Below are 14,194 nucleotides of genomic sequence, written 5' to 3' on the forward strand. Positions count from 1 at the left end.
AGACAGACAGAGTTACTTTCGCATTTATAATATTAACGTGTTTGTCATTGCTAGAGTAACATGGGACAATCAAGGTGCAATCTAGTCGGAATTTAATATTAAAAATTCCGGTTTACTGTAGTTTTGTCATTCTTTCATGCCGCATCGCAGCGGGATTATATTTTTTGTGTACGGATAAACTTTTAACAGCGGTGCGCATTTGAATCGCTCCGAAAATTTTAAATTACGATAGATGGCGTTATATTAAAAAATATGATTTCTGTAAAATTTTTTTTGGCCATTCAGAGGAAGCTGCTTTAAACATCCACATAGTAATATGAATGATTTTTTGGCCGTTAGATGACACTGTCAGAAGGGCGTTTTAGTTCACACTAATGGCTTTGGCATACAGCGCTTCTTAGCGGACGCCGCGCTATGAACCCTCTGATAATGTCATGTAACAGCCAAAAAATCCCTGTATTACTGAGACTTAGTTTTGATGTTAACCTAGCTTTTTATTATCTGTTTTCTGTTGAATAATTTCCACAAAACCATGGATAGTTTCTCATGAGGCTAGCAAAAACGAAGGAATATTAATGTATGGATGGATGAATGGATATTGGACATATTAATACAAGTACAAAAAAATAAAACAAAAAGGTTCCGTCATTATGCACTTTATTATATATTACAAGTCACAAACATCAGTATTTATATTTGGCGTGTTTCGAATGCTTCCGATGGTGTGCGGGGGGTGTGGCTGGAGACCGTCTTCGTCTCTCTCTCTCCCGTTCGCGTTCCCTATCTCTCTCTCTTTCCCTCTCCCTATCGCGCTCTCTGTCCCGCTCTCTATCTCGAGATCTGTCCAACTCTCTCTCTCGCGATCTTGATCTTGAACGCGATTTCCGTTCACTGAAAATAAGAAACAATTATTAGTGCCATATCACACTAGCGGATTGCGAGCGGTTTCAAAGCGGAGCGGGTGCGCAACGAATACGTTGCGGGCGCGCAACGAACACGCCGCGGTTGCGCAGCGAATTCGTTGCGGACGCGTCATTTTGTATACTCTCGCACAAAAGCCAGCCCTTCCGCCTTGCCTAACTTCCATTCAATATTTCCATCGTTTCTGTAGCACTCAATTTTTTAACCGTACTGTGGAAATGCACTTACTTAACAGTTAACTAAAGATGTAATAACAACTGGAGTTGTTAAAAAAAGGTGCTATAAAATTGAATTACTAGGACTTTTAGAATGTACCATACATTCCAAAAGTATGTAACGACTGACCAGTATAATCTCTCCCATAGCAACGTATGTTATAAAGAGATTTTGTGAACCTAATTATGAGCAAAGTGATAGTGAGTTGCTGGTTGCTTGATAAAATTTTCTATTCACTGCTATTTATCTAATAATAAGATAGCCCTGTTTTAGTTAAGGAGCTTTAACATTTATTTCACTAATGAACTTTCTTAATGAGCAATTAAGTTATCTGATTGCATTTCGACCAAGATTTAATAGATAAAACAATACCCTAAACATTAACATGTTATGAAACTCGTAAAAAATAATGATCTCATAATTATTATACTATCACAAGTTATAAGTAACAACCAGCACGGATTCCATTTTGTTAATGAGTGTACATGACTGCGACGTAAACGTTGCGCATCTGCCACGCGTCCGCAACGAATTCGCTGCGCAACCGCAACGTATTCGTTGCGCACCCGCTCCGCTTTGAAACCGCTCGCAATCCGCTAGTGTGATATGTCACTTAGTTGTTGTCTATTAGAATAAAAATAATTTTACTTTTAAAAAAAGTATCATTTTATTTATTTTTACGATCTATTTGAACGAAAGTTTCGTGAAAACTAAAGCAATTGGAGAAAGCAATAATAATAAATACGGAAAGCAGTATCTACGATTCGCACACAAACAAATAACGTTGTTTTTATACGTAATATACTAATGACTAACCCGTATCGCACACGCTTGAGCGGCGGCGACAGCGAGGGCTCGCGCGACTTCTTGGACTTCTTGCTGCAGCTGGATATCGCGTCCTCGTCGGGGGAGCGACGCCGCGGGGATGATACTTCGGTTTCTTTCAGCTCTTTCATCTCGCGGAGCGCCTGCAATGGTTGAAATATATTAGATCTAGATTTCTGCTGGCGCGTGCTACTCTATACCGCACCGTTTTTCAGCTGTGCAATGTATATTTGTGGAGCAACACAGGACATTTCACTTGCGCGATTCTGAGAGAAGTGTCGCTACATATCTCACATGATGTAGTTTATTTTATTGCGTATAGGTTAACAAAAGCGGATTAGGCAAAAATGGAAACTCTTTTTTGTTTATGAGGCTTGAATTTTCAAAAACAATTCGATATAAATTCTCCATCCAGCAAGCATATGTAGAGTGATATCACGTAAAGTTTTACGCGATAGAGTGCACTCTACATCTCTATGTGTAGAGTATATACATTATACCTTTTTAATAAGTTTCCTCCTATAGTGCTGTATCTGCTGTTGCGGCGCTAACGCAGCGCGTTGAGCACACGCACTTCTATGTCTCTCAGAGTTTCACGAGATAGAGGGCGCTCTATGTCTCTCTCTACATCTCTCCAGTAAGCATATTGTGTAGAGTGATATAACGTAGAGTTTCGCGGGATAGAGTGCGCTCTATATAGTGTATACCTTCTTGATAAGTTTCCTCCTATAGTGCTGTATCTGCTGCTGCGGCGCCAACGCATTGCGCCGGGCGCGCGCGCCGCTCTCCAGCTCGTCCGCGTACTTCAGCACGCGCACCTCTATGTCGCGTAGAGTTTCGCGGGATAGAGTGCGCTCTTCGGAACGCGCTTGCGGGGACTCCGTCCTGGAAGAATAATAAACAAGTTAAGTCACAGAAAAAGCTTTACACAATGCGTAAGTAAGAAAATATTTCAGTTGGTACAGTTTTACATTAATGAATCTTAGGAATCAAATAATGTTTAATTATCTTTCAATTAACACCCTTTTAAGTAAATCGGTCCAGTAGTTATCTAGATATACCGCACAATAAAATGGTCTGACGGCCATCTGCTACGTCATAATTTGCCTCGCCCCCCTTCACACCCCTAGGAAGTGACCACCGCACATTTTGTGTTCAGAAAAACATGCCGATTAAGTAGATATCAGTAGTCCGTATGGCGGAGGTGAGTCCCACGAAAATCGTTATTGAAGACTTTTTTACAAATGGGTCTCACACTAATAAACACCACTGGCGATGAGAAATTTATAAAGAATAAAAAAAACGATACCGAAGTGGGATTTCTTTCTATTTACAATGCTATAAAACTAAATACCAAGTTCACAATAATTATCAATACCAAATACCAAAAATCAATTTAATCGCTCACCCATCAGGCTGCACGTGCACGGGCGTGGTGGCCGCGTCCTCACTGGGCGGTGCGGGCTCCACGCTCTCCCAGCGCGAGGGCACGAAGCCCGCCGCGACGGGCCCCTCGCCGCCCGACCCCGACCCGGAGCCCGCCGCCGACCCGTCGGCCTCCAGGGGCACGCCGTCTATGTCCTCGTCCACTGGACATATTCATAACTTTAGTAGATACGAAATATTTGCGGCACAGGGTAGATGGATAAAGACATTTGGAGCACAGGAAAAAATTACTTTCAATTAAACTGTTACCCAGAAAACTGATAGATGGTGGAGTATAAAAATGTTATGAAAAATAATAAACAAACATAATCCATACTAATATTATAAATGCGAAAGTAACTCTGTCTGTCTGTCTGTTACTCAATCACGCCTTAACTACTGAACCAATTTTCATGAAATTTGGTATGGAGATATTTTGATACCCGAGAAAGGACATAGGCTACTTTTTATCCCGGGAAAATGACGTAATCCCGGAAATCCCATGGGAACGGGAACTATGCGGGTTTTTCTTGGACTGCGCGGGCGAAGCCGCGGGCGGAAACCTAGTAATACATAAAAGAGTGCTAGGTATTTGATTTATAGGATCCGGCTCGAAGGACCATTTCATTCTAATATCTGCAACATACGAGTAGAATATAAACGCATAAGTTTTTTTTGCATTATTTTATTAATTATAGAGCAAAAATGGTGAATCACCACACTAACCTGGCACGCCATCAATATCGTCCAGTCTTACTGGACCCCGCTGTGACGCAAGCCGTCGCAACGCAGCCCCGTCCAGCGGCCCCGACCCCTCGGACGCCGCGGACCCCTCCGAGCGGGGCGACGCCGACCCCGAGCGGGACCCCTCCCATTGCCGGGTTTCCACTGTTTCGCTGGCTGCACCACCCTCCTGGGAAGATTAGAAGTAAATCAGTTAAGGAACTATAAATAGTGACAAATTTGTTTTATAGCCGAAAAATCTAATAGCAATGTTATACATATAGAGGTATTTATTGATTGATTGTGTGCATTGGAAATAAATTCATTTTCTTTATTTCTATTTATATCATTTTCATGTAACAAAAATATTTACCATTTTAATAACGTAGTAAAGCATAGTAGCTTTATGACTTTTTTTGCTATATTTTACCTAAAAGATCTATGATATATAGATATATATATGATATAGATATGTATATATATCGCATCTTTTTCACAAAAACAACTAGTCTATCTCATGCGTCTTCGTGCTCCTTACAATCTGGTAGCTAGAGCCAACACCCTACTCCAGAACTGGCACCGTCTCTACACTGGACCCACCTTCTCCTGCCCCAGGAACAGGTCATTAATATGCAGCAGCAGGTCTGTGGGGTAGACCGCCCAGTCGGCCCAGGCCTGCAGAATGCGGGTGACCCTCGCCCGGAACCCTTCCTGCTGGATGCGGGAACCCATCTCGCGCCACGCCACGTGGCACTGACGCATTATCTCCGGGAGACGCTGTTGAAAACTGTAGGGGGAAATCGCATTTAATGGCAATTTTATCATCACCATTTAGATCATGTCATGATCAACTTTTCAACATACTTAGCTATCATCATCATAATCAATATAAACTTATTATTATGCTCATTTCTGTTTTAGTGAAGAAATACAAGCTTGGTTTAAAAATACCAATGTAATTTTTAGTTAAAACGGTGCTTATCAAGCATTTGTAGTACAAAATCTCTGTTGTCAAGCTAAATGCCTAAGCTTTAATTCAATGAAATAACCAATTATTTTCCTTCTTAAAAAAACTAACAAAATAGAGAAAAATAACTCCATTTCTCCACTCACGCATTCTGAAACCCTTAAAAAAACCGACAAAACAGAGATAAAAACAAAACATTATTTATTACTCACGCATTCCGAAAAGCGCTCGCATTGGTCAGCTTCGCACCCGCATTATGCAATATATCGGAGAGCAAGTAAAGCCGCGCTATACGCTTATGTGCTGGCGTCTTATCCCCAGAGAGCGATTCTGTTAAGCATTGGGCCACTTCACCAGCCGCTTCTGCATGTTCCAGACACCACGCCATCGCTTCGCCTACGCTAGTGCGTGTTGGAGTTAAGTGCCGGATTATGTCTTCTAGGCGGTCGCGTTGGCTGCAAATAAAGATTAGATTATATTGAGATTCAAACAAAGATTTTTGGCTAATGTAGCCTAAAATCTTTGTTTTAACGTTGACGACGTTTGCAAATGCGTGTTTAGAAGTAAGACACGTATTACTTTCTCAGAATTGTAAGTAAACGAGAAGGCCGCTGTGACGAGAAGAAATCAATGTCGCTTATGTACCCACAAAAAAGGGTTTGGAGTTTTTGTCAGCTACGAAATTGAGTATGCAACATTATATTGGCGCTTTTACATATCAAATTGTACCTACAAAAAAGTAGCAAGACCCATTTTTTATCTATATTCCAAATAAAGAAATATTAATAAGTTAATACTACTAAATCACACAAATATATATATTTACTCAAAGATCTCACTTATTAGACAGTGTGCCGCGTATGTTTTCTTTGGCATCCTCTTCTTCCACGAGCTCGTCCGGCATGCCCGCCGTGTACAGATTCATTACTGGCGGACGCCACACTGAACCACCTGAAAATAAAAAATGCCCTTAGTTCCGTTGTTAGAAAAACCATTTTTATTTAAAAAAAAAAAATTTAACTTGACTAAGTTTTTAAGTAAAGACTTTTTTCTGGAATCAAATACCCGAAAAATACAATTTCACTTGATTTGGGTTTGAAATCATGTTTTAGTGATCATTATAATAAACTACAAAATGGCTGCTAAACCAATAATTTTATACGTCATTTCTTTGTTAATTAATTAACCACTCACAAAAGAACATTAACTAGCAATTCACTGCATTATTAAACATATCAAATTTCCTTCTTCGCGGACAATTTTCTGCTGGAAAATTACCTTTAAACATCCTAAAGTCATCGGGCGCCCATTGCTTCGGCGAATCCCCCTGGAGCATCGAAAACAGTTTCCACCTATAGTATATATGCGCTGGCGACTGATTCTCGAACAGAAAGCTGAAGAACGGGTTGCTCATCTCCTTGTTCATTATAATCGCTTCGAACATCGGCCCCTCGCGGATCACGAACTCGACCATGCGATGGATCAGCATTAGGATGTTTCTGGAATAGAACAGAATTTACCGTTAATTTATTTTTTTTCACCGACGATCGTGCCATGACACGCAGCCATACCGTCACGTCATGGAGTACGGGGACGATTTTGGTATTTTTGAATCTTGCCACAGAAGTTTCACTTCTGACACGTGTGCTCGGCACATACGTTCTTTTTTTTTAGTAATATATAGTTATGATCGTTTCGGACTGAAGTCTGGACAGTAAATATTCTGGGCAACATCTATATAATTTTAAACTTGATATTAGCGTAATCTGAACAAATAGTAGAATACAACTTTGTTCAAGAGTTTAACTTACCTTTCTGTAGGGATGACCACTTTGACAATCGACTGCGATAAAATCTGTAAGAAGACAATATTTAGAATAGTCACAAAATTAAAATAATATTTAGAATAGTAACAAATATATTACATAACATAGTTTTGAACTAACACAGGCTTTAGTTTCCCCAAATATATAAACTGTATTATTTTAAAACTTTTTTCAATAAAGATCTTTTTTTCGTATATTATAAAAATACGTACCTGTTCATAGGCGTCCTTTTCTTCAGGATCGCTTGGGTAATATTCACCTGGTCGAATCCGAGGAATCTATAAAAAAATAATAATTTAATTATAGTCTTGCTCGAATCTTCCTTGAAGATTTTTACAGTGTTCTTGGTTTGTGTTATAATTATATAGCAGTCCGATCTTGCGAAATCATGCCAGTTTTACCTTATCCCTTAAGTGCTTCGGCGGTTGCGCATTGAAAGGTAGACCGGAAGGTGGTGGCGGCTTTGTGGGGTGGTGTAGTGCTGGTGGGATGTAGATTGGTACCGGTGGGATTAGTACCGCCTTACCCCAGCCTAGCTTCATCTCGTAGTTCATTATTTCCTTGCCTGTGGGAATAAAATATTGCCATTATGTAGTTTTGTCAAAAATTAATATTTTATTTGCTATTTTTAACCCCTTGACCACCGAGCGGCCCGATCGGGCCACGACACAATAGGTTTTCTATTGTGTCTGTGATTCCAGGGGGTGAGGCAATATTTCTTCATGGGTTTGAAATCAGAGAAGCTAGGTTAATTAGCAGATTGAATAGAATTGATTAACAAATAAAGAAAATAAATAGGCATTATTGTAGTTTAATATATCATTCACAGGTGGAATTCAAAATTGATTTCTTTGAGATATGCTTAAATGTATTTGTTTTTATTGATTTTCAAAATTTGATCAATTTATATTAAAGAAGAATGATAGGACAAAATCGCATTGTAATTGAATATTTAATATTGCTGAACATTTAAACAAAAATCAACACACCGTTAATATTCCTCAATGCCCTTTCACCATCCTTGCGCGACATGAAAGCGACGAACCCACAGTTTCTGCCGCGAGCTTTTTCCTCATCAGATCTTGGCCACATTATCTTAATACTGGCTAATGGACCATAACGTCCGAATATCTCCATTAATTGTTGTTCTGTTATCTGTAATGATGAAGAATATTATAAAAAAGTTATAGTGGGAGTCTATATCGCAGTATAGAAAAATTGTACAAATATTTTAAATTACATTATGACTTTATGATTTAATAGTATTAAAAAAATTCAATACTGTGGCAAACAATTTGCAGATAAATGAAAATTTATTGAACATTATCATGCTATTTATAGTCCTACTCCTATTTTTAATTGTAATTTTTATTAATTATGAATGCTTCACTTATTTAAATGCATAGAAATATGAATACAAATTAAAACAAAATTCCTTTAAAATAACTATTAATTTAATTTACCTTTGGATTCAAGTTGCCGAGATACAAATTAGTGGTGTTAGGATCGCCAGTATCATACGAGCCCACATCAGGAATGTTGTCAATGATTGGTTCAGGACCAACAATACCTCGATCTCTTAGAACATTTTTGTATTTGTGACGCTCAGATCTTTCTTCTTGAATTCTGTAAAAATTATAAATTAACTAGCGGTCCGCCCCGGCTTCGCCCGTGGTACATATGAAAAATAGATGTTGGCCGATTCTCAGACTTACCCAATATGCACAGAAAATTTCATGAGAATCGGTCCACCCGTTTCGGAGGAGTATGCAGACTAACATTGTGACACGAGAATTTTATACATAAGAAGATATTATATTCTTATTCATTATTGTAATTAAATTATTGAATTACTAGCTTTTCGCCCGCATTTTCAAAGGAAAACCCACATAGTCCCCATTCCCGTGGGATTTCCGAGATAAAACCTATTCTATGTGTTAATCCAAGTTATCCTCTGGCCTCTATATGTGTGCTAAATTTCATTATAATCGGTTCAGTAGTTTATGCATGAAAACCATTCATATATACATACAAACCTTTTCTCTTTATAATATTAGTATAGATTATACCATACAATTACCAAAGACTGTCAATTACTGTATGATTTATGATAATAATTTAATAAAATTTGAAACAATGTTGCATAAAACATGGAACATACAAGGCTGATATCTGTAAACTACAGTAATTTCACCAGAAATTCTAGTTTTTGTAGTACATTTAGCATACAATGTTCATTCTCTTGTATTGTTAAAATAGTTTTGCAAATACAATAACAAAAGATTTGGTGTGTCTCTCTATAGATGTTTTTGGTCATATTATATAAGTAATAGTATGTTTAAGTTTATTTTCTACTAACTGTCTCAGTTCCTCTTTGAACAGCTCCAAGTTGCTCTTCTTCTTATCATTGCCCTTCTTATTGCGAGGTCTGCCGGGTGGGTCTGGTCTCTGAGCCAGGTTCCGCACCACCTCCGCCTCTGAGATACTCCGCTTCTCATCCAGTCGTGATATTGGCTTGTAAAGCTTACCTCGCTCTGATGTATCTTCCTCTGGGTAAAGAAAATGGTTTTAATTTGCATGATTCTGCAATATCTATTTTATAAAATAAATCTTGAACCAATAAGTCATAGAACCTAACACGCAATGCAAAAATATTCAAAAATATTTAATGAGGCTGCAGTAATATAATATTTTATTAATTAATAATCAATAACTTACTTCTAGCTCCTGCATCATAGGTGCCAGCTTTCACCCAAACTTTAGAAGTACTGCTAGGTACTTCTTGAAATGTTTCTACAAACTCCTTGAAAACCTGTATTAAAGGAGTTGAAAGAGATACTGGTATGATTCAATAATTAATTTTAAATATTGATTCACACGTCACAGTGCAGAGCATAGTATATATTTTATGAACTAAATGTAGAATCAGTATTCTACAAGCCAAGTAAAATAGTAATTGATGTTTAAAATGTTGTTTAAAAACAAACACTTCTCAAGTATTTAATGAACTACATTATGTTAACAGAAACCCACACTCTTCTCAAATATATTATTGCATACAAGCTAAAAAAATGGGACGACGAATGCAAATTATTTAGAAGATATGTAATTGAGATTGAATTTAATATTATGGTACTAATATACTAACATGAGCTGCTGCTTCCTCTTCTTCCTTCTTCCTCAACTCTTCAAGCTCCTTTTTCGTTAAACCACGGCCACTCATCATGTTGAAAAAATATTTAGCACATATTATCAGAACGAGCAGTCTAACACGGTAACTTAGCCGGGATCAATTAATGAATTTATGTGCACAAATCGTATCGTTCAGCTTCATTTTTAACTTAATCAGTTAATTACTTTTACCCAAAACGAATTTATTTTAATCTTACATAGATACATGAATGAATACGATTAATGTGACGATTAATTTCCAAACAACTATAAATTAACCTCTCTGTAACAGTAAACAGATATACCAACAAACTTCGTTTTGATGGCTGATGTCAATTTGACAAATCACAAATTGTGGCTAAACCAAAAAGAAAAGACGCTAGTCTATGGGTAGTAGGAGTTGCCATTAATGAAAAATAAAGAAAAGTATTCCTATTATGACAGTTTAACGATTTCAAATACGATTATTCGCGACTGTATTATGTAGGTGGATGGTGTTCGAATACTATTGTAGATACTATTTTGTATGAAAACTATAACTCCAGAAAAATTTATTCGGTATACTGCTATGTTTATGACTTATTAGGATTAGGAGGAGACTATAATTAATATTACGACTGTTAGGATTAGGAGGAGACTAATTACTACGAGATTAATTACGACTGAAAATCGTGAAATTGGAATATTATATTTTCATTTAAATTTAGACCAAAAAATAGTATAGGGAAATCCTGAGATCCCTAGTGGGGTAAAGGGCAAATGTTAATATCTTAAGAAGTGATCAACCTTCTAAGTCTTGTGAGACCGAGACATTTTGTTTCCTTCGTCTCGTCTTTCATTCGAACCCAGGACACCATGGTTCAACGCTCACAGTAACTACTGTACCTACCAAGGACGCGGTTTTTAATTTTATTTTCTCCAAACTGGTTTTTAAACGACCTTTACATATTAATTATTATCACATACATTCTACACCAACTGCAGTATTGATGTGTTCGTAGTCTATCACATCAGTTTATTTTATTTTAAGCTACCTATATATTTATTAAATAAAACATCTCAATTAATATAGTATTATTATTTATTGAAAAAAATACATCAAAAATCTTTCGATGCAAAATCAAAATATTTTTGTGAATTTCGCATATTACAGCATTGTTTTGCATTGCTTGGAAATATTAAAATAATATTTTGTAGTTGGTAGGTACATAATACAAGTAACATACATTGTAAATATGTATTATAAACCAAAAAAGTACGCATTATTTATGAAAGTGAAAAATTTAAAATATCTGTACATTGATTAAACAAATATATATAAAAGCCTCTGATGTTATAATCATTCGTGTTTATGACGATTCATTTCATAAAATTGTTATTTACTATAATTATTAATTACCTTTATGAATGTTATATATAAGAAAAAATATTGATTTACTAAATTAATCAATGAACGATATAAAATCTACGACAAACTTAATTTCGTTATAATTAATGATCAAATTTCTTGGTAAATAGCTGCAAAAAATCTATTTACATAATTCCGACTATCTTCGTTAATTAAAAATTGTTTCTAAACTTGATAAATGTCAAAATGGATGTATGATATTAAACTGTACAGTAAATAAACATACGATGGGTAACATATTAAAAAACGGTGTGTAAATCTATAGTTTGTGCATATGTTAAGCTTAAAACTATCTAGGAATAATGTGAAATAAATTACAGTTACAAATATATTATACAAATAACAAAAATATCAAATTAAATATGCAAAATTAAAATTGAAGAATTTAAGTTAAGGTTCATATGTAAAATAAATTGTATGTAAATAAATTGAATTGATTTGTGACTTAAAATGAAACACGAATTTTTTGTATGTTTTATTATAAGTATAAATGAAGATAACCTCAACTCAAAACTGGATAGTAAAGTGAGTTCACCCACGGAAAACAATTTTGACAGGTTAAGAAAGACGCTGGTAAGAAGAATTAATAAAATCGGGCTCATTATTTTCATATTCAAAGACAGATAATGTTTAGTACTTTTATTGAATGTATGTCGAAAGCCGTAGTATCGCGGCAGTATAAGTCTTATTTTAATTAATCGCCTTATTAGGATTTCGTAACACTATCTCATAATGTCTGTAATAAAATATACTATTATGTCATATTGATTTTGTTCAATATAATTCAATTCACCAACATTAACAATAAAGAACTATATAACACGACTACTTCGATAAAGTAAATTACATTGAGGTACAAAACACATTTATTCTATTAAATGCACATTACCAAAACATTGTACTATACCTATAAGAAATGAATGATTGGCCAATGATAGATGAATAAAAAAATACATTTAAAATTAATAACTAAACTTGTACTCGTATAATGATAAAGCTACAATTACAAATAAACACATTCAATATACATTAAATATTTTTAAACTTTAATAATAATTTTAAAATACCTAATACTTCGTGCATAGTGGGCAAGTAAGGACGCTTGCATGCACGAAGCTAAACAATCAGCTAACGAAGGGAAAATCGTTATTTTCTTCCGCTCTATTGCAGTGCATTACAAATAAAAATATACAAATAATATTTGATATTAAAAATAGCGTAATAGACAAATACTCTTTACACTGTACAGGGGATCTAAGTTTGTTCCTGTTTGCTTTTACAATTACGCAACTATTTAGGGCACAGACGCTCGCCTAATAAACTACACAGAAATCGAAATATTTCCTTAAAAAAAGGATGTTGTTAATATCCAGTATCCAGTCATCCATATATTATAAAAATACTTAGTGTTTTTCTGTCGTTTGATAAAAATTCAAACGCCAATAGTAATATATTATTTCACTTGCATAGGTAAGTAATGCATTTACCGAAAATCGTAAATGATATCGTTATTACAAAAGAGATACGGATACGTACCTATGTTCGAAAACATGATTTTATACACCACTTTTATTTTAATACAGATTATAACACTTTTCGCTAAGGATGGTAACACTAATTTCTCGTGTCTATGGTCATTCGATGGATTTCAAAACGAACAATGTTTATGGAAATTCAAAAAATACGATACAATTGTGCGTTTGGTATAAAAAAATGTAGAATGTAGTTCAGTAAGAGAGCGCTGTTAGCATAATGTTCAAGCATCAGCGTCCGCGCCCTTCAGCCTGAGGCGCGCGAAGTCTTCGAAGATAATGTCGTCGTCTTGTTCTTGCCCATTTTCGTTTCTGTAAAAAAAAGTTCCATATTATTTTATTATGCGTATAATAAATAAATAAAATTGTTTTATTTCAGGACATGTGTTCCCATATGGAATTACAGTATACAAAATTAAGATTAAAATTAAAAGTATAAGTATAGTGTAAGATTAAATTTATTCCAAGATATAAAAGATGGGAAGTTACAAGTTAATAATTATTTCAGCTTGTAAAGACAGTGCGATCTCTGTATTTTAATCTCCTCCTGCTTCGAGTGCATCAGGATGAGCGGCAACGGCGCTCAGGTCGCTATGGCAACGAGTCGAGCTGTATGAGGTCGTGGTCCGCGTGCGCGGGGTCGCTATGGCAACGGTTAGGGCCCTCGCGCACTAGGTAGCCATAACGGCCATTACTGCATCCATAACTAGCTGCGCAAAAAGGCTGCATAGTGCGCGGGGGGTTAGTGTACGAGTGTGCGATACAGACGGGTGCGGGTCGAGCTGGATGAGGTCGTGGTCGGCGGGCGCGGGGTCGGGGGCCGCGCGGGGCTCCTCCTCCGGCTTCGGGTGCATCAGGATGAAGGGTAGTTCTGCACTCAGGTCGCTGCAACACAGATTATAAATCAATTTTACATCAATGATACAAAAAAAAAAAGACGTGTGGCACTCGGGGACTGCCGCGGTAAAGCTATTGCATAGCATGCCTTCAAGCCACACCTCCACCCGTCGGAGTGGGGAGCGTGAGGTTTTTTCGTTACGGAATTTCTAGATTCGGTCCCCGCGCTCAAGGCCTGCGATAGAAGCTAAGCAATAGCTTAATAATAATAAAAATCCTAGGTTTTTTATATAGGCACTTAATATTTTTTTTTCATACTTTTTTTATAGGTGAGTGTACATTT

General features: G+C 36.4%; 2 protein-coding genes across 3 annotated transcripts in view; both read right to left on the minus strand.

Annotated features, from left to right (window-relative positions):
• Positions 1-640: 640 nt before the first annotated feature.
• On the minus strand, positions 641-10,387 carry LOC149488049 (U2 snRNP-associated SURP motif-containing protein). Its single transcript, XM_089696818.1, has 17 exons — positions 10,052-10,387; positions 9,622-9,715; positions 9,263-9,452; positions 8,367-8,529; positions 7,893-8,058; positions 7,305-7,468; positions 7,116-7,181; positions 6,889-6,932; positions 6,356-6,576; positions 5,917-6,028; positions 5,290-5,532; positions 4,711-4,897; positions 4,114-4,300; positions 3,371-3,551; positions 2,670-2,847; positions 1,954-2,105; positions 641-891 (listed from the first exon to the last, which is right to left on the minus strand). Exons 1-17 carry the CDS (start codon positions 10,127-10,129, stop codon positions 684-686), a joined length of 2,634 nt encoding a protein of 877 aa, XP_089552944.1. The 5' UTR covers positions 10,130-10,387; the 3' UTR covers positions 641-683.
• Positions 10,388-12,801: 2,414 nt separating this feature from the next.
• The window catches only part of krz (beta-arrestin protein kurtz), a 107,338-nt gene continuing 105,945 nt past the window's right edge, over positions 12,802-14,194 (minus strand). For both annotated transcript variants that reach the window (XM_089696914.1, XM_089696912.1), the window contains 2 exons: positions 13,783-13,899; positions 12,802-13,326 (listed from right to left, as the gene is read on the minus strand). In XM_089696914.1, the coding sequence (XP_089553040.1) occupies positions 13,239-13,326; positions 13,783-13,899 (205 nt within the window). In that variant the 3' untranslated portion in view covers positions 12,802-13,238. The remainder of the gene's footprint in view (positions 13,327-13,782; positions 13,900-14,194) is intronic.

Source organism: Colias philodice, chromosome 6 (assembly GCF_061535455.1).
Source record: "Colias philodice isolate Cphi_HAF_F1 chromosome 6, ilColPhil1 Martin Lab GWU primary, whole genome shotgun sequence".
NCBI lineage: Eukaryota > Metazoa > Arthropoda > Insecta > Lepidoptera > Pieridae > Colias > Colias philodice.